The sequence below is a fragment of the Carica papaya genome, chromosome 8 (assembly GCF_054855325.1).
Source record: "Carica papaya isolate Zhongbai chromosome 8, ASM5485532v1, whole genome shotgun sequence".
NCBI classification, from domain to species: domain Eukaryota; kingdom Viridiplantae; phylum Streptophyta; class Magnoliopsida; order Brassicales; family Caricaceae; genus Carica; species Carica papaya.
Genome location: NC_142316.1, coordinates 5,101,332 through 5,119,303, shown reverse-complemented (window position 1 = coordinate 5,119,303; position 17,972 = coordinate 5,101,332). Strand labels below are relative to the sequence as shown.

At 34.3% G+C, this 17,972-nt stretch overlaps 3 protein-coding genes across 5 annotated transcripts; 2 read left to right on the top strand and 1 right to left on the bottom strand.

The window, feature by feature from the left end:
* Nucleotides 1–209: 209 nt before the first annotated feature.
* Nucleotides 210–3,617, bottom strand: LOC110809906 (glutathione S-transferase L3-like). 2 transcript variants are annotated; one of them, XM_022035882.2, is made up of 10 exons: nt 3,373–3,616; nt 3,162–3,233; nt 2,937–2,997; nt 2,633–2,719; nt 1,815–1,913; nt 1,589–1,691; nt 1,426–1,502; nt 1,152–1,259; nt 473–553; nt 210–363 (listed from the first exon to the last, which is right to left on the bottom strand). In XM_022035882.2, the coding sequence occupies exons 1-10, from the start codon at nt 3,381–3,383 to the stop codon at nt 352–354; spliced, it is 711 nt and encodes a 236-aa protein (XP_021891574.1). In that variant the 5' UTR covers nt 3,384–3,616; the 3' UTR covers nt 210–351. The 2 variants fall into 2 exon arrangements, with proteins under 2 accessions (XP_021891574.1, XP_021891575.1); XM_022035883.2 differs by lacking the exons at nt 210–363; nt 473–553 and adding an exon at nt 564–655 and having other exon boundaries at nt 3,373–3,617.
* A 5,050-nt stretch (nt 3,618–8,667) lies between these two features.
* LOC110809881 (small ribosomal subunit protein uS12) lies at nt 8,668–10,457 on the top strand. Its single transcript, XM_022035847.2, has 4 exons — nt 8,668–8,824; nt 9,675–9,830; nt 9,918–10,044; nt 10,146–10,457. Exons 1-4 carry the CDS (start codon nt 8,820–8,822, stop codon nt 10,284–10,286), a joined length of 429 nt encoding a protein of 142 aa, XP_021891539.2. The 5' UTR covers nt 8,668–8,819; the 3' UTR covers nt 10,287–10,457.
* Nucleotides 10,458–11,703: 1,246 nt separating this feature from the next.
* On the top strand, nt 11,704–17,383 carry LOC110809882 (mediator of RNA polymerase II transcription subunit-like protein). 2 transcript variants are annotated; one of them, XM_088209436.1, is made up of 9 exons: nt 11,704–11,960; nt 12,697–12,897; nt 12,973–13,233; nt 14,223–14,254; nt 14,345–14,440; nt 14,745–14,895; nt 14,994–15,637; nt 15,858–16,767; nt 16,914–17,383. In XM_088209436.1, exons 1-8 carry the CDS (start codon nt 11,834–11,836, stop codon nt 16,746–16,748), a joined length of 2,403 nt encoding a protein of 800 aa, XP_088065562.1. In that variant the 5' UTR covers nt 11,704–11,833; the 3' UTR covers nt 16,749–16,767; nt 16,914–17,383. The 2 variants fall into 2 exon arrangements, with proteins under 2 accessions (XP_088065562.1, XP_088065563.1); XM_088209437.1 differs by lacking the exon at nt 11,704–11,960 and adding an exon at nt 12,022–12,443.
* Nucleotides 17,384–17,972: the final 589 nt, after the last annotated feature.

Sequence of the window (17,972 nt, the reverse complement as noted above, 5' to 3'; positions counted from 1 at the left end):
TATTTATAGAATCTACCAGTTCATTTGTACTTATAAAACACTTGAACAATTTTTTTCTACTCAGGAAACAGCTATCATAACACTGCAGAAACACCTAAGAGTTGCCCTTAAGAACCATTTAAATCTTATAATTAAAGTCCCAATGCAAGAATAATTCATACAAACTTAAGAGTAACCAAATGACAAAACATATATAATGCATCACAATATAGAAAATCCGCTTTTTATTTGTGCAACATCATAGTACATAATAACCAAAATGATCGGTTCGATTTATCCACTACAGACTGCAGTTTATAGCTCGAAACAAGAAAACAGTAGGTATAGACACCAAAATCATAGGTGACGAGTTTACTGTGGTGCCTGCAATAGGGAGAATATAAAGATCTCATGTCAGCAATCTACCTTTTGCAAAACTAACTTGGATGAAATAACAAGCTAGCATCATATTCATGTTTAAGGCATCCTTTACCTGGAACCGCTGCTTGTAGAACTCAACAAGCTCTTTTGGATCAGTCTTTGTTGGCTTATATGCATCAATCTTGTTCAACTCCTGAAAGTTTTATCAACAAGAAAATAATTCAACCAAAAAACTTAAATTAGAAGGATAGTTAAATTACCATATTGCAAAACATTGTTTGTACAAGCATTAAACCTGCATAGAGAACAGCTGAAGCTCCTCATTAACATAGCAATAATATAATTCTTATCTTAAACTACATAAATACTGTTTCTTGACAAAGAACTTGATGTAAAAGGATATAAGGAAAAATGTCTGAAGAAGAACTAGATAAAAATCTTGTGATAATCACAGTAATCAGAGAAGCTAATATACATGCAGGATCGTACTTGATTTAGACTGAGAAGTTTTAAGAACATTGCCAAGGCATTCACAGCAAGAAAGTAAATCTTTGAAATTAAACTAGAAAGGAAACCACTTATCGTGGTGACAACCCTAATGCAGTGACAACTTCGAAAGAGAACAATGAATGTTTACTCAAATAGCTCGACTAGAGGAATATTCTGCTCATTGATAAGTCTGTCAACTTCATGCTCAATATACTATGGATGGATAAGATAACTAACAAGCAGGAATCAATTAGCTATTTTATTAAAAAAAATATTCTGAAGTATGTTTCGTTTGAGATTACCTCAATCCATGTTGCTAGTTTAGGCCTGCTTTCTGTTATGTCATAATTCCATACATCTGCAAAAAAGATTTGGAATCTCTCGACAAATGGAATATAAGCTATATCCACCTGAAATCACAGATTTTAATTGATAAGTAATACAGAAAGCATCAGAGTATATCTCTAATCAATTTATTTGCACATCTGATTTCCATCTCACAACCTATTACATTTTTCCCATGGCTGCTATGTAGAATGAAATTGTATCCTTAGATGTTTGATATGAGAAGCTTACCAAGCTAAATCCACCAAGGAAGAATGGGCCATCGTCAAATTTATGCAGGGCATTTTCTAAGTAATCAAAAGAAGGTCCTGATAAAAACAAAGTAAATGTTTGGGGAGCTCAATCAATGGACACAATGCTTTCCACTGGAAGTGCAGCAAGCCTTAAATGTTACCAGATTCTTTCACAGCATCTCCATTAAGTGAAATATACACGGCCATGTTAAATGTATCAGTATATCTAAGCATCTCTTCAGCAAATTCTCTTTTGGTAGGATCCTACAGATTTTCAACTCACTATCTTAAGTGACAGCAAGAGAGAGAGACAGAAAGAGATAGAGAGAGAGATAGAGAGAACAAAATCTCCCATCAAAATCCAGAAGAAAATTCAGCCAATCTTACATCAGGTAAAAGGGAAGGCCCCCGAAAGTTACTGTCTACGTACTTGATCAAGTCAAGACTCTCCCCCATGACTTTGCCATTGTGTTCCAATGATGGAACCTATAGATAAGAAATACTCACATTCAATGAATTTGAAATTACTCGTGGCTCCACTAATAAATTGTTATCGTAAAATAACAATGAGAAGTGTAAAAACAATTTAATGGCATATGTGTTTGCTTGTGACCTGAGAAAGTGCAAAGGAGGAACATAATAGTTAGAATGATTACTCGAAGTAGCAAGCTAACATACTTGGTAAATCACCAAACTTGTCCCACAGTTTTATTTCAAAGTATAGCAGGAATTTGAACTTGAATGTGCATGAAAACATGAACGAGAATCTGCTTTTGTTAAGAATGTATCAGAACTAATGTGCCTCTATTAGAACCATAGTCTGAGCTTGCATTGCAGAAAACCTTAAACACCCTTATCTTGAAGGAAATTATGCACTTTTCAGGTCAGTACAACTATATGCCAAGCAGCAAGCTATACTCAATTCGCAATCAAAGCAAACTTATGAGCATAATGATGACAACTAGTTAACAAAATGTTGAAGCGAAACAGAACCAAGATTTCAAAGGCAAGGCATCTATTAATTATTTCAGACAAACATTTTTAGTACTTTGTCAATTGAGTAAATGGGACACCCTGCTCAAAGTATCAAAAATTTAAGTATAAAAGAAGATAACAAAACAACACCATATGGATCCTCTCATTTGTAATAATTTATATATTCAGGTAAATAGACAAACAAGAGTTGTTTTTGGGAAGTAAATGACCTTATTTAGGGAGTATACTTTCTCCTTATACCATGCAGGCCTGTTCCGGAGGTTTAGAGGAACCAATTTAATCTCGTCTTCTAATCCCTGCTGTCAAGTAAAGTTAGATGATAAAAAAGAAAAGACAAAACAATCGGAATCATGAGTGATTTCTCCCTTTTTTTGGCAAAGTAGGAATTTTTTCAAATGGGTTTCTCCAAAAACTTCTCAAATGATCAAAGAAGCTATTCTAACAAATCAAAAGATGCATGAAGTTTGCAAAAATCATAACAAATTTTAATTGAGCGATCAGAGAACAAACAACCTTGTAATTCCTTGTGATCCACACACGTTGCGCATATGGACACGTGTAACAAGTATATAACCTTTTAGACAAGGAAAAAGCAGCACAAGGATCAGAGGAAGAAAAACAAAAGACAATAACAAAGCTTCACATAATGAATAGTAAATTTTTCAAAAGGGCATGAATTAATAATTCAAAGAAAATCATATACAGAGCGTAGTAAAAACCAGAGATAAAGAAGGAAACCTTGTGGTTCCATCAAAGAGATTTGGCTGCTCCGCTGTAGCATCTAGTGGCAATGGCAAATCCTCTTCCGCACTAAAATCATCACGACAGGGGAAAAAAACAGGAAATGATCAGAAAGTAACGCGAATTGAAGTCAACCTAGAAGCTAAAACTCGAGAAACAAAGTGATAATGTGATAAGAGAGGAGGGCCTTAGATCAAGCGAGTCATACCCAGTAGCCATTGATGGTGTTCTCTGGACTGTTCTTCTGATTTCTGGGTAGGGTTGCAGTCACTTTTGCTGATGATCGAACGGGAGGTCAGTGGGGGATAACTTTGGATTTGCCGGAGCGGGCAGAAGGCTCCTCTTCTACTAGGATCAATTTTATGTGGGGTGGGCGGCAGTGGCATCAGATGGGCTGGGACCTGGATTAATTTATTACTTCATAATGTCTCCAGCGTTGTATAGCAGGGTAGAATATTGTAACGGTGAAGTTGTATTATATTTCAGATGATATATTTGTATATTAAAATAAACTATATATTTTTTTATTATTTTATTATATATAATAATAAATAAATAAGTTATTTAATTTATAATTAAGAAATTTAATTTATAAAATTATTTAAACTATAATTTTTAATAAATTTTTTTAAAAAAATTGCTCTAATTAAATATAAAAAATTAATTTAAAAATATAATTTTTGATTTATGACTATAAATTATAAAAAAAAATTAAAAAATTAGCGATTGCATAGTGGCGTGGTGGTAGGCTTCGACAAGCAGAGAAAGAAGTCAGTGAGGAATTTGGGTTTGGAGAAGAAAATGGCTTTGTTGGGAGAGAATCATAACTCATTGAAAGAAGGAGAGGTGATTGAAGATAAAGAAGGGGACGATCGAAGAAGTAGAAGTTGAGAAATGCGGATGGGCCAGAAATTTTGGAAGCAAAATTTTTTGAATAGGTTTGTTGAGGGTATAAATGAAATTAAGAAAATATGGTGAGGATATTAATAGAAACAAAAAAAAAATTTATGTAACGGTTTCGGAAATTTAAAAAGAAATACATATAATAATTTGAGTACGGAAGCGAAATAAAATATTAAAATTAACATCCCTTATACAATAACTTAAAAGTACTAAACAATATCACGAAATAAGTTCTCTAAAAGAAACACGAGAGATGAAAAAAATAAAGGAAATTATAAAGTATCTAACATCTACTCGTCATCTTCTTGTGGATCGGGCTCGGAAACCAGATTCTCCTGATCTGAAATTGTTAAATAAAAAATGAGTTACACTAACCCAATAAGGAGATCACACTATATTACCGTCATAGAAGCAAATGTTTGTAGAAAATCGAAAACAACCAATGGAGCAAAAATTTTAAACCAATATTTAAAATAAAACTACTTACCTTTTTTCTTACCCTTGGAGAACCTGTGAACACAACCTATAAAGACAATAACATCATACAGATCACAATTTCATACATAATCAGTAACATAAAATACATCATAAACCCGTATTCATTAACAATAACTAATTATCACCGTTTCTCATTTTTCACCAACCTACTAGTATCCATGGAGATCCATAGGGGTCCCCGCTATACGTGAACCATTCCTTTTAAACAATCTTAATTCTAGGGTCGTCCCCATACTCCGTCCGGTATGAGCGCCAAAATAATAAACCTCAATACCCCGTTCGGTATGAGGGTGAAGCGGGCCGTCCCCATACCCCGTCTGGTATGAGCGCCAAATGACCAAGTCTCCATACCCCGTCTATAGATTCTCGCTACACGTGAACCATTCATTTTAAACAATCTTAATTCCAAGGCCGTCCCATACTTCGTTCGGTATGAGCACCAAAACAATAAATCTCAATACCTCATCCGGTATGAGGGTGAAGCGGGCCGTCCACATACTCAGTCCGGTATGAGCACCAAATGACCAACTCTCCATACCCCGTCTGGTATGAGACAACGTTCACGGTAAGATTCTCTATGAATCCGTTTCGTCCACCATCTCTCAAGATATCTAGTGAGGCAATCGTCTTATCCATTTATCAAATCACATCTCATTCCTATTTGTCCTTAGTATCCGTTACCAACTCAAACATAAATACATAAACAAGTAACGTGCATCCAACAAAGCAAGCATATCTTAGATTTCCAAAATCAAACAGTAGTGAAGTAAGCAGTGATACATGCATTTAAAACCATGAAATAGATAAACCAGATACCATAATACATTTAAACTGTAAAATAAATCAAACAGGAATTGACAGAGAATAATGTCCGGTTCGGACTCCATTAGCAACCGTAATTAATTATGCATATTTATTTAATTTGTACAAAATACAGTATTATCATTTATCTAAACTTCAATTCCATTATAGGAAATAGGGTGAGGGGTCCTTACTTGATTTGACGTTGAAAATTAGATTTTCACTGCGCCTACGGGCGACCCCTAAATTCTCTGATTTTTTTTCAGGAACTAAAACGCGCTTACGGTGCCTACACATATCCCAAATAATCCAAAAATCAGACCCAGGGCCTACTCGGCCAATTTCAGAATTCTGGCACGGCGGCTCCGCCATGCTCCGGCAGCGGTGGCGATTTGCCTTGAGTTGGCTATTTTCAGCCGAATTCAGCTAAACTTGTATCGGTTCTTGTGAAAAAACACACTTCGGGTCCTCGGTTGGCCGAACAAATATTGAAAACTGAAACTTACCGGCGGAGGGGCTCTCCGGTGCGGCAGCTCCTCCAGCTCACATCGCGGTTGGATGTTTTGCTCCTATCAACCTGTAGAGGAGGAAACAGTGATCACAACGGTGAAAAAATTACATCGAACGGGAATCGGGAAGGGCCTCATCGGAGGTAAAAACTGAGACACCCCGCAACAGCTCCGCTGAGTTTCGGCAGCGTTTTTCAGCCAATTGGCCGGTGCTTTCGCTCCGATTTGGCTACAAGTGGGCTTAGAATCAAATTCTGAGCAAATTGTAGAATTTTTTACCTCGTTTGGCGACCAGAAATTGCTTCGGTACTGCGGCGGGTAGTGGCAGTCGGCTCCCTGACGGCTGGGCTGTCTTCTCCGGCGAGGGGCTCTGGTGGCTAGGGTTAGGGTTTGGGTGCGGATAAAGTTATTTATACCCATCCACTTTTGATCTGAGCCGTCTATCATTTTCAATCTGGGCCATTTATGCGCGATTCAATCTGAGCCGTCCGTGCACAATGCAATCTGAGCCGTCTGTGCGCATTTTTGATCTGGGTCGTCTGTGCGCGTGGGAACGAATCTCAGTCGTTCGATCGCGCGCACGCGAATCACCTACGTGGCTCCTTCCCGCGTGGCCTCCCGCGTTAGCGTCTCTGCCACCTGGCGCGTCTTGGTTGGCCGGGGCTGTTGACCGGGCAGCTGACGTGGCACAATTTTTTTAAATTACGTTTTGACCCCCAATTTCTGATTTTTCTTTCAAAAATATCTCACATAATCCAAATTTTCACCCCTTTTCTTAAAATTATTTTCTATTAAATCCCTAAATAATTTTTTATCTTTTTTTATTATTATTATTTCCATTAAAATAAATTAAATTCTATTAATACTTATTTATATTTATATAGAATAAAATAAAATAATAATAATAACAAATAAAAAAAGAAATAGTTGGGTGTTACATTTTACCACTCGAAAACCATCAATTGGATGGTTTGTAAAAGTCAGAAAAAATGGTGGATTGAAGAACTATGCAACAACAATAAAAAAATCATACCATATATTTCGAAATAGATTCAAACAAGACAAAATCATCTCAGTACTATATCAGACATTAATGAACCACAATCAAATCGGACTCAAAGTGTTTCAAACTTTAATTTGTAAATTTTAATTTGAAATAAAAATACAATATAAATATAATAGTAACTAATAGTCTATTTTAAAGTTAAATTTATATATAATTTAAATAATTAGTCGAAATTACTATCAGATAATACTACTAGTTATTATCTATGATGAGTAATTATCATTCATTAGAAAATTATAGTAATTACATGTCGTTGGTCCAAATCTAAGGCAACCTAAGAGGGGATTTATGTTGAGTTTTTCAAAATCTCAACTTTTAAGCTAATATTCAATAAGAATGTATTTGAGATTGATGAAGTAAAGTGTAAATCTAAAGCAATAGAGGACAACATAGCAAAATAAATCTAAAAGAGAGAATGAGAGAATTAAATGCAATTTTATAAAAGTTAAATTTTAACTTTGTACCTACGTCATTTTTCTTATGTCAACTATTTAAAATTTTATTAATTTATAATATCTTAGGAGAATTTAGTTGTTCTCGTGTATAGTTCATTAAATATCTATATAAATTCAATGAACATTAAAAAAATTGTTCTAAAATTCTTATAAGACTAAAGAAAAAATTTGCTCTCTTAATAGACTTGACTTATAAGTGAAAAGCCTCTTATGATTCAAATAAAACTCAAGAAAATGGAAGAAACTTCTTACTTGATTTTTTAAAATATTTTCTCAAAATTATTTAAAAAGGTGCAAGAAAATAAATTTTAAAAGTACAAATAGTAACGAACTTTCAGACACAATGGATTGTGAAATCTAACTCCACAATTTCAAAAGATAAATGTGACTTTTAAAATTATAATGTTGCATGCGTGCATGACATCCTGCAATACATCACTTTAAAAATATTTATATATAATTAATTATGTGATCTTCATAATCACATCTTGTAGCACATTCACCGGCTAGGTAACTCTCAATGCCCTCGAGGATGCGATACATAAGATCACATCCTGCAATACATCTACTACTTAGGTATCTCTTGACGTGCTCATGAATGTGAGTAATATGATTATATTATGTAATACGTTTGCTCATTCAGTTACTATTTCATGAGTTTTAAAGATATAATGTAAGGTATCATATTCTACGACATATTCACTATAAAAAATAATTTCTAAAAAAAAAATCTTGAGAAGTCTCTATTCAACCCTCTAAATTTTATTTTTTTCTTTTTCTTCTCTCTCCATTTTCTTATTTTATTTATTTATTTTTCTTGTTCGCAGATTATTTTTTGCTTATGATACCAGAAAAATGATCAAAAATGTCGTTTATGTCTTTGTTGACGAGGGAAGAACCAAAAAAATGAAAGGAATGAATTATTGCAATTTAATAATAAAATATTTTATATCCTTTTGTAATTTAAATCATTATTAGGAGTATTATATTAACTTTTAGTGTTAAGCTAAATAGAAAAATAATATTACATGCAGTGTATATATGAAGAATAATAAAGTCAAGTAGCTAAAAACAAAATAAGAACATTATACAAATTAATTTGTTATTAATTATACAAATTTATTGTACTTATTACTAAATATATTATATAATTATATATATACTAATGACTGTAAATTTATGTGTATGTTTTCTCATGTAATTATAACCGGCCCATAAAATATACTAATGAAGCCCAACTCTTATTGATCTAATAAGCAGCCCACAAAACAAAGCGTGTATTTTATTAAACCCAAACCGACCAGTTATTATCCTCTTTAAAATTTAGGTTAGGGTTTTCTTGAATTTGCCGCAGCTGCTTTCTCGGTTCTCTACTCTCTCAGCCTCATCGCAGACTCGCAGTCAAGTATTTCTCACAGTAGCCATGGGGTATGTTTTCTCTTTCAGATTCTTTCCCCTTTTCGTTAATCCTGACGGCACGCAAAGTTTATTAGATATTAGCATTTTATTGCTTACATCATGCGATAATATGATTTCATGGAAGCTACTAGTTTCCACTGTACAGTTCTATGAGGTTTGTTTGTGTTTTGGTTCTTTGTTTCTTAACTTGATAGTCCGGATTCTAGGCTATTTGCAGCAGATTCATGTTTTGATTTGTTTTCTTGCAATTTTTAGTGTTCGAGGGACAATTGTGAATGGAATAAGAAATAGTTTATCCCTTTACATTATTTTAGAGTTTGATATAAATATTGCATAAGCGTCCATTATAATCATATCAGATTGTTTTCAGTTTTGAGAGAGTATATGTAAATATCAAAAACTATATTGGATAGGAAATTAAACTTCAATGATAATAGGAAGCCACTCTCATGTCAAAATCTGATTTTTTCGGCAAAGAAATATTTAGTTTGTGGTATGTCACTGCTTGAAGGTAGATCCCGCATCTTATCCATTTTGATGTCCAATATGTTTCTGGTATGTTTATGTAGATTTCAAAACTGTTAAGGGCATTAATGTGATCGTTTTTAGTATGTTGAGTTGGCATCCATATATATAGATATATGTAGTACTAAAATGTACTGAAACTGCAGCAAGGTAGCTCCATTGATGAGTGTTTATTTAAATTGGTGAACTATTATCGATAAGTAATTAGAATTTTATCTTGTAATTTTATAATATTGTTTGGATTCAATTTTCCTATCAATACGGAATAGCAAATTGGTATGTACGTTTATTTTTTCCCTGATAAATATGTAAACAATGGGCCTATTCTTCTCAGGAAGACACGTGGTATGGGAGCTGGTCGCAAGCTGAAGTCCCACCGAAGAAGGCAAAGGTGGGCTGACAAATCATATAAAAAGTCCCACCTTGGGAATGAGTGGAAGAAGCCATTCGCAGGATCTTCTCACGCTAAAGGCATTGTTCTTGAGAAGATGTAAGCCTATTAATTCTGTTGTACTTGGCATTCATTGTATGATCTACTGGCATTTTTTAAATTTGCAAATGGCTGTTTGATGTGCAGAGGTATTGAGGCTAAGCAACCTAACTCTGCCATCCGTAAGTGTGCTAGAGTTCAACTAATCAAAAATGGAAAGAAGATTGCTGCCTTTGTGCCAAATGATGGTTGCTTGAACTTCATCGAAGAGAATGTGAGTAATCTTTTATGCATTTTCAAGTTAATTCTAGATTTTTAGGTTTGATTTTTCCTGCTCTTTTACTGAACTCATGGGGCCTCTATATTTGGTTATAGGATGAGGTGTTGATTGCTGGATTCGGGCGTAAGGGTCATGCTGTCGGTGATATTCCCGGTGTCAGGTTCAAGGTTGTGAAGGTTTCTGGTGTATCCCTTCTTGCTCTCTTTAAAGAGAAGAAGGAGAAGCCAAGATCTTAAATTTTCACCTTTTGATAGTTACTTTTGTTTGTTTTTTTTTAAGAACTGGGAATGGTACTTATTTTCGATGAGTGGGATTCATCGTCCATCTTTTTGTCTACGTTCTAGTTCCTGTATTGACCTTACTGTTATGCACTTTACAAATTTATCAATTTTGGTATTTACCGCAGAGTTGATAACATCCAAATTACTTTATCTCAGTCCTCGCGATGTCATCCATTATTTGGTTTGATATATATTTTCTTAGGGTAATTTACTAGAAGGGATATGTGTTCTTGGATTAACTAATAGTGGATCTTGCTACGAATGTGAACATTTGGGTTCATCATTTTAATGGATACCAAGTTTGTTTTTGATGCGCAATGTTCGTTGGATCGATCTTGCATAGAAATGATAATCACTGGAATCAAGTAACTGAGTGACAAGAAGAGCTGCTGGATTATCAGTAGGGGATGTTTGGAATTGTATGAACGAGAGAAAGTTGTCATTCAGGTTGATGGTTAATTTTGAGTTTGGATTCTGATTATAGTCGTCTTGAGCCATTATTAAGTAATATTATGCATATTATAGGTATATATATTATTTATACTTCTATATATTATTGAAATATTCAATAATTCTATTATTTATAGCTTTTAAAGTAAAAAATTTAAAAATATAGATAAATTTTTTATATTTACAAATTATTTCAAAAATTAAAGAAATTACAGCCAAACTAAAAAAATTCTAATTTTTTATTTGTAACATCAAAATAAATAATTATTAATATATATTATCAGATGTATCTTACATATGGTAGCAGTACTTTTATGTATATAAATATAATAGATAAATAATTATTTAAAGTGTAAAAACTTATTTTGAAACAAAATAAATTTTATTTTTATTCCTATTAAACATTACTAGATTTTGATTTGAATTATATTTATAATAAATAAATTTTATTTGTAAAATTTAGTGAAAGATTTATAATTATTTAATATTTGAATAAGATAAATATAAATGTATAAATGAAATTTATTTACTTCAAACATAATGCTAAACATTTCATAACGAATTTAGTTAAAAAAAAAAAAAAACTGAACGTTAACATCAACTGACCAACTTCCATGGCTTCCGCTTTTCCTCAAGACGCTTATCTCCACCGCTTAATCTTCTTCGTTTTAGTTAAATTAATCCTAAAACTGATATTAATCAACACTTTTTTTAATTTAATTTTTCTAAAAACGACATGGTTTTGTTAACTTCCAACTGTTGAAGATAAACCAAAAATTGTTCAAAACATCAGGGACCTCCTGGCGGGCCCCACATGATCGGACGGTAGTCGTCAACTGCACCTATCTGAAACTGTAACACACTAGAACTTCCTATCCCTTTTTATTTTTACCTATATTTATACGCATCTGAAACTGTAATTTATTTAATTGAATTTAATTTTGAACCCCCCCGCTTCTCCACAATTCAAAAACTTCTCGCTCTTGCTACAATCGCAAACTACCTTTCTGCGCTGCGCTACAATCTGCTTTCCGTCTGTATTGCTGCTGATCATGGATGATACCGCCAGTAGAAAGAGCGATCTTGAAATCGAGGGGTTTAGTCTCTTCGATGTCTCGTCCGAGGATGATTGCCTCCTCAATTCGCCTCATTTTGATCTCATCTCCAATCAATTTTCAGGTTCTTTATTTATTTATTCATTTATTAATTTTTGCTTCCTTTTTAACGAATGAATTGAGGTGATTATCCGTTTTCTTAGTTGATTTGAGCATTTATACTCCAAACTAGATTTCCTTGTTTCTCCATTGAATGAGTAGGTTTTTGTGTTTTTATTTTTTATTTTTTATTTTTTTTTTGTAGAAGGAACCTTATGTATTTTCTTCAGTTACCTTCCTGTTGGGTTATTTTTATTGTGCACTACGTATAACAATGTGTGGTCTAAATCTTCTAGCAAGGGAGCTATTTTCTGGCGACTTTTCAGGGGAAATTGCTACGGTCTCATTCATTCTAAAGGAATTGGTTAATAATTTCGATTGCTCAAACTTGGTGATAAACGTATTTTCATCTTCCTTTTTGAATAGTTGGCATGCAGGAAAACAGGGGATAGTATTTTGCCATTTCTAGTTTTCCTTCGCCAGAAATTTGAAGCTGTATTCGACTTAGGTCTGTTTATTACTTGAGTCAAATTTGATTGAAGAAAAAAAAAACAAAAGACAAGCTAAATAGTCTAGGGTTATGCAATTCATTTCGCAATTCAGTGCTTATCTGTGAGCAAGATTTGGTGCTTATCTAAAAAGAATGCGATGTTTCCTCTGATTACTTTAGAATGTCTCTGCATGTTTTGATTTCAATTTCATGTTTCCTTAATAGTGTTCCGTGGAAACACTTAATGTGTTTGATTTTACGTGATGTCTAGAAGTTCAGAAGGAGGACAGAGTTCTTGAGTTCCTGGGCTCCATGCATGATAGGAGTGATGAAACTTCAGTCTGCTCTCTTGAAGAGAAGGAAGAAGTAATGAAACTGTATGAATCACCAGAATTGGGAAATGCTTTGAGCAAAGAAAAGTATAACTTGCGCAAAAGTTTGGCATGGGATAATGCCTTCTTCACGAGTGCTGGTCTGCCATCATTTTCTGTGCATTTCGTTCTTTATTTTCTCTTAACACATAGTTGACGTTTCTCTTTGTTATCAGGTGTTCTGGACCCTGAAGAGTTGTCTAGCATAATTGAAGGCAACAAGAAGGGTGTAAGACATAGATTATCTGGAATTCAAGAGGATACACACAAGTCAGTTGAATCAGTAACTACATTAGGAAGTGATAATTTGACAATAGAAAGTCTTGAGGCTGATTTATTCGAGGACATACGAGCCTCAATACAGAAATCCAGTAATTCACTCATAAACTCAAATTGCAAAAAAGAACCAGGAGTAACAGAATCTGCAACTACCTCATGTAAGTACTCTTCTTCTGTTACTGACAGGATATGGTTTTCTCAGACAATGTTTTGGCTGGTGCATCATAAGATTTTGCATTGTTGAAAAAAATTGTTGGACATAGACAGCCTGTTGTTTGGATAAAAGTGCAAACCGGGTGAGTTCTTATTTTTTTTGTTATCTTTTGTTGGGCTTGCTTTCACTTTGAAGGTGGCCATGGTGATTGTTGCAGATTTCCTAGTTAGTCACCTGCCCTAAAATACTGATGAACTTTAACTCTTGAAAAATCCTTTATATAGAGCTGTTGGTAGTTTACATTGCCATAACCTCCCAAATCCCAACTTCTCTTCCACCATTAACATAGATTTCATCATCGTCGTCGACGTGCCCTCCCTGCACCATCTCCATTCAACTATCATATATTTCTGTGCAATACCAGTTTCTCCAATAGCACTGTTGTCTTTAACTTGTCTTTTCTGCATTCTACTATTCTTTCTCAGTTTTCTTTCTACTTATTTTTTCAGTAGAGCAGCTAGTTGCTTTTCCAACATCATTGCAATGTCTTTTATTTACCTGAGAATTTGTTCCATTTAGTATGATTCCTGCCAGTTACATACAATTTCAGGACCAAGTTGACACAAACCATTGTCGTTATTTAGTTTGCATTTATGGTATCTTAGCGTGACGGTTATATGTATGCCACTATTTTCTGACCATGCAAAATGCAAGAGTTAATGTGCATTTTTTTTTTCACTTCTGATTTATGGATAGTTCTTAGTAAGATATAATAACATTGGATGCATCAGCCTAGTTTCCAGATTAATTTTGCAATTGAGAGTCATAATTTGATAATATATGTGGTATAGACTTTCAACTCTACAATGTCTGTTACTTGAATTTCTGAATATTTGTTGGGGATGTTAGAATTCAGCTTATTTATGTGTTCTTTACTAATTAATCAAATTAACAGCGCTTTTTTGTTTTTTTTTTTCTTTTTTTCTCTTTTAGCCTCAAATAACGCAGACCTCATTTGTAATAAGGTATTTCTGATTAACAGTTGCCTGCTTTGGACTTCCTTTTATTTTTCTTTCATGTTTTAATAAACTTCTCATTGTTTTGAACATTCTTAGATCAAACACAAAGTTTCTCCTAAGAAGCCAAGTGTTTGCATTCAAGGATCAGGAAAGACATGGAAGCAGGGTTCTGTGCATCGACAAGTTTCACAGGTATGTTTTTACATAGCATACCAAAGAATTGTATCCATCATGCTATACTGTGTAAATGACATCAAATGATATGGAACTGTTAAGGAAGAGAAACTTTTCAGCAACAATACGAGGGATAGACACATTAAAATGAATTAACCAATTTTCTGTCTTACTTTGACTTTATGCATTGAAGAGACTTGTGGTTAGCTAATATGACAACTGTTGCATAGGTGAAGGATACATACGTAGTTAAGCATAAAAAATTGAAGACTGACTGAGATAATTTTTGAGATATTTTTTAATTTATATTATGTCTTTGCAGTCTGAAGCTACAAGAGGAAAGTTGACTACGTCTGCTAGTAAGCCACCAAAGCTACTGAGAAGGGTTAATCCCATGTCAACAACATCGACAAAGAGGGCTTCACTAGATGTTAACCGAGTCAAAATAGAAAGGGATACGAAAAGTGGCATGGGTAATCAAAATACAAAATACAAAATTTGTCACAAAGCTATGTAGTAAGAGTCATGTAATCTTACTTTTTAATGTTTGCTTTCAACTTAATAATTGCAGGTAGAGGGGCTCTATTGTCAAAAAAACCTGCATTGGGTAGTGGGCGGAATATCCTGCCAAAACCTTCACCCCCAGCTAAATCTTCTTTGTGCCCTTCAGCTGCCATAAAGACAGACTTGAGAACTTCTTGCTCTTCATTAGAGAGTTGTAGCAGTGCTTCATCTAGCAGTGTTGATAAATCATCCCTGGCTTCAGTAAAGAAGAAAAATGATATCAGATCATCTAATTCTTATTCCTCTGGTTCTGCTGCTAGAACCCCATCAAGAAGTAAAAGCCAGCCTGGGAATTCAAATCCCTCAACTTCGTTGATGTCAACAACTAAACTTTCCTCAAATACATCAGCCTCTAGCTCTATCAGTGAGTTGTCATCAGAGTCATCTGCAATTTCTACTGTTAATCAAAGGGCTAGCCTGGAAACTATTTCTTGCAAAAGGGATTCTGTAGTAAATAGCAATCCCCACATTTTGAACCCTCAGAGCCATGTGAATGGTGTGTCCTCGATTGGAGATGATGCTCGGGTATCTAGGCTATCAGGTGGAAGTGCAAAGAGAGCTTCAACAGGCACTGGCCAAGTAATTCATCCACCTTCCATGAGACCCTCAGGCCTTCGGATGCCATCACCAAAAATCGGCTTCTTTGACGTGGTTAGTTCTCAATTTCTCTTGATAGTAACTGTCCATACTAGGTAGGTTGTGGTTTTAGAGAAGTTTGTGATCCATAGGGTGGAAAAAAATGAGCTATGCAATGCAACTGTTACATTACTTCAAAAAGTATATGCTGTAGGACTTGTTTTAAAAGTCAGTTGTTATCATCATGTTTACTGAGAAATAAGTGCTATAACCTGCATATTCTTTAATTGTGAAGGTGAGATCAGGAGGCCGTACTCCAAATGGGAACATGCAACCTTGTTCCAGTGGACCTGGTGGCTTGCCTAAACCTGCAAGTGGAGGTCTTAGCCCCAGTGGAAGCTCAACCAGCATAAGGCCTGGAAAGCTTCAGTCTTCAAGAACTCTCAAATCAGTAAAGTGCACCAAACCTGATACCCGTCAAACGACCTTAAATGGAAAATCTGGACCTCCTTTATCCATGCAGGAATCCTCAAATTCCACAAGTAGATCAGCTTCACGAAATGCAAAAAATATTTCCACTTCATCTCCAAAAGTTCAGAAAAGAATATCACCCAAAACTACTGGAGGAAAGGCCTTAATGCCTGAGGAAGAGAAACCCAAAGGAGGTGACAAAGTAATCAATAATTCAAATCCTGGTTTTGCAGAGAAGAGTGATGCCCCTGCTTCTTTGAATGATGAAATTCCAGGAAGAAATGTTGCTCCTTATGCAAAGGACATCGAGGTGATTTCTGTTAATGGAGGACTTGAAAATGATGGTGCTAATGGTTCAATGTCTAGTGTACAAAAGGTGTTATCATCAAGAAAAGGAGGAAAAAATGGAAGTACAGAAAAGAAAGTTCATTTTGCAGATGAAGTTGACAAGTTGATCAGAAAAGTTGAAACAGTGGATATTATAAAGACAGAAATTGATAAAGAGACAACCACTGATTCTCCTTCTCCTATTTGTGAGAAGGAGCAAGTTTTGCATTCCCCATTAAAGTCTACACTACCTCAGTCTCCACTTGCCTGTGACAGTTTGACTGGCAAGAGGATGCCTCTTGTGGTTAACAATTCCTCTCATGATAGGGAGGGAGTGCCTGATACTTTAACTGTGCCAGTGGAGGAAGTAGAGAATGCAGCTACCTAATTGCAGAATCTTTTGCTAGGTGCTCAAATACGATGCTCTTTAATTCTGTTTAAACATAAGGCTATAAAGTGGAATTTTAGGTCATTTACATTAAAGAAATACTTTGAGAAGGTTTGTGAAATTATTTTTCTGTTGAAATGATCAATCTTTTATGTGCTTGTGCAGATATGTAATTCCATTTTCCCCTGTACCATATATACAACCTCCTGAGGGCTTGAGCTGAAAGTTCCAGTTGGATCCAACTTAATCAGGGTGCAAATTGGATCTGGGAATGCATACCACGCTCTTCTGGGAGAAAGAATTGGGCTGGCGAATCATATGCCTACTCCAGTATGAAATAGTTAATTTCCACGAGGAATTCTATGGATTTAGTGTTAGACTTAGAATTCGTCTGGGAATCTGTTACTCGTTTCAGCAAATTAGTTTAGTTTTCATCACGATATCTTGAACATGGATCATAGCTAGCTTAGAAGTCTACCTATGATTTGTTTGTTTTCACTTACATCCTAGACAATTTTGGATGTTCTCAAAGCCTATTGTCCAGGATTTGTAATAAAAATCCGAGACTGTAACGTAGAATCTTGATGAATCATATATCTATCCCCAAAGCGGAGGCTAAACAGTCGTATTATCTATGTATGAATTATGAAAACTGTATGTACAATTGTAGATTTGCCAGTTTGGCAAAGAAAGGCTTTAAATGGAATTTGGCTTCGTTTAATTTAGCACATTAAAGACAAGTAAACATTCGAAATGATTTGTTCAGTTCCCGACTAGTCCCATGAAAATGTATTTGGCATAAATTGTGTATATAGATATATAATATTGCAATGAAATTTTAAATTTCTTTACTATTGAATATTCAAATCTCCTTCTCATTTGTAATATCCTGAATTATAATTTATTTTTACTTTATTCTCAATTTAATTCAAGAGTATATGAGTTCCCAAATAGAATTTATAAGAGTGTAGTGAAATTGAAGAGTTTTTATTGTCTGGCTCTGTCTTCTTCTCCAGTTGTTTTAAGTTTTTAGTATTATTACTATTATTATATCTACCTAAATCTTCTTCAATTAATTGAATTTTTTATTGTTAATTTGAATTATGATTGCATATAAAATCCTTTAGTTGTTCTGTGTGTGTGTGTCTATATAGATATATATATATTAATATGGTTCATATATTTTGTTATGGTTTTTATTGTGTCAAAATATTATAAAGCTTG

Excerpts from the sequence above, each read along its gene's own strand:
- LOC110809881 (XM_022035847.2), top strand. Across the intron at positions 9,831-9,917 it reads GGCATTGTTCTTGAGAAGAT|AGGTATTGAGGCTAAGCAAC; the intron begins GTAAGCCTATTA and ends TTTGATGTGCAG. Across the intron at positions 10,045-10,145 it reads TGAACTTCATCGAAGAGAAT|GATGAGGTGTTGATTGCTGG; the intron begins GTGAGTAATCTT and ends ATTTGGTTATAG.
- LOC110809882 (XM_088209436.1), top strand. The coding sequence starts at position 11,834 with ATGGATGATACCGCCAGTAGAAAGAGCGATCTTGAAATCGAGGGGTTT. Across the intron at positions 11,961-12,696 it reads CATCTCCAATCAATTTTCAG|AAGTTCAGAAGGAGGACAGA; the intron begins GTTCTTTATTTA and ends CGTGATGTCTAG. Across the intron at positions 15,638-15,857 it reads AAATCGGCTTCTTTGACGTG|GTGAGATCAGGAGGCCGTAC; the intron begins GTTAGTTCTCAA and ends TTAATTGTGAAG.
- LOC110809906 (XM_022035882.2), bottom strand. Across the intron at positions 2,720-2,936 it reads GGATCACAAGGAATTACAAG|GGATTAGAAGACGAGATTAA; the intron begins GTTGTTTGTTCT and ends ACTTGACAGCAG. Across the intron at positions 554-1,151 it reads AACTAGCAACATGGATTGAG|GAGTTGAACAAGATTGATGC; the intron begins GTAATCTCAAAC and ends TAAAACTTTCAG.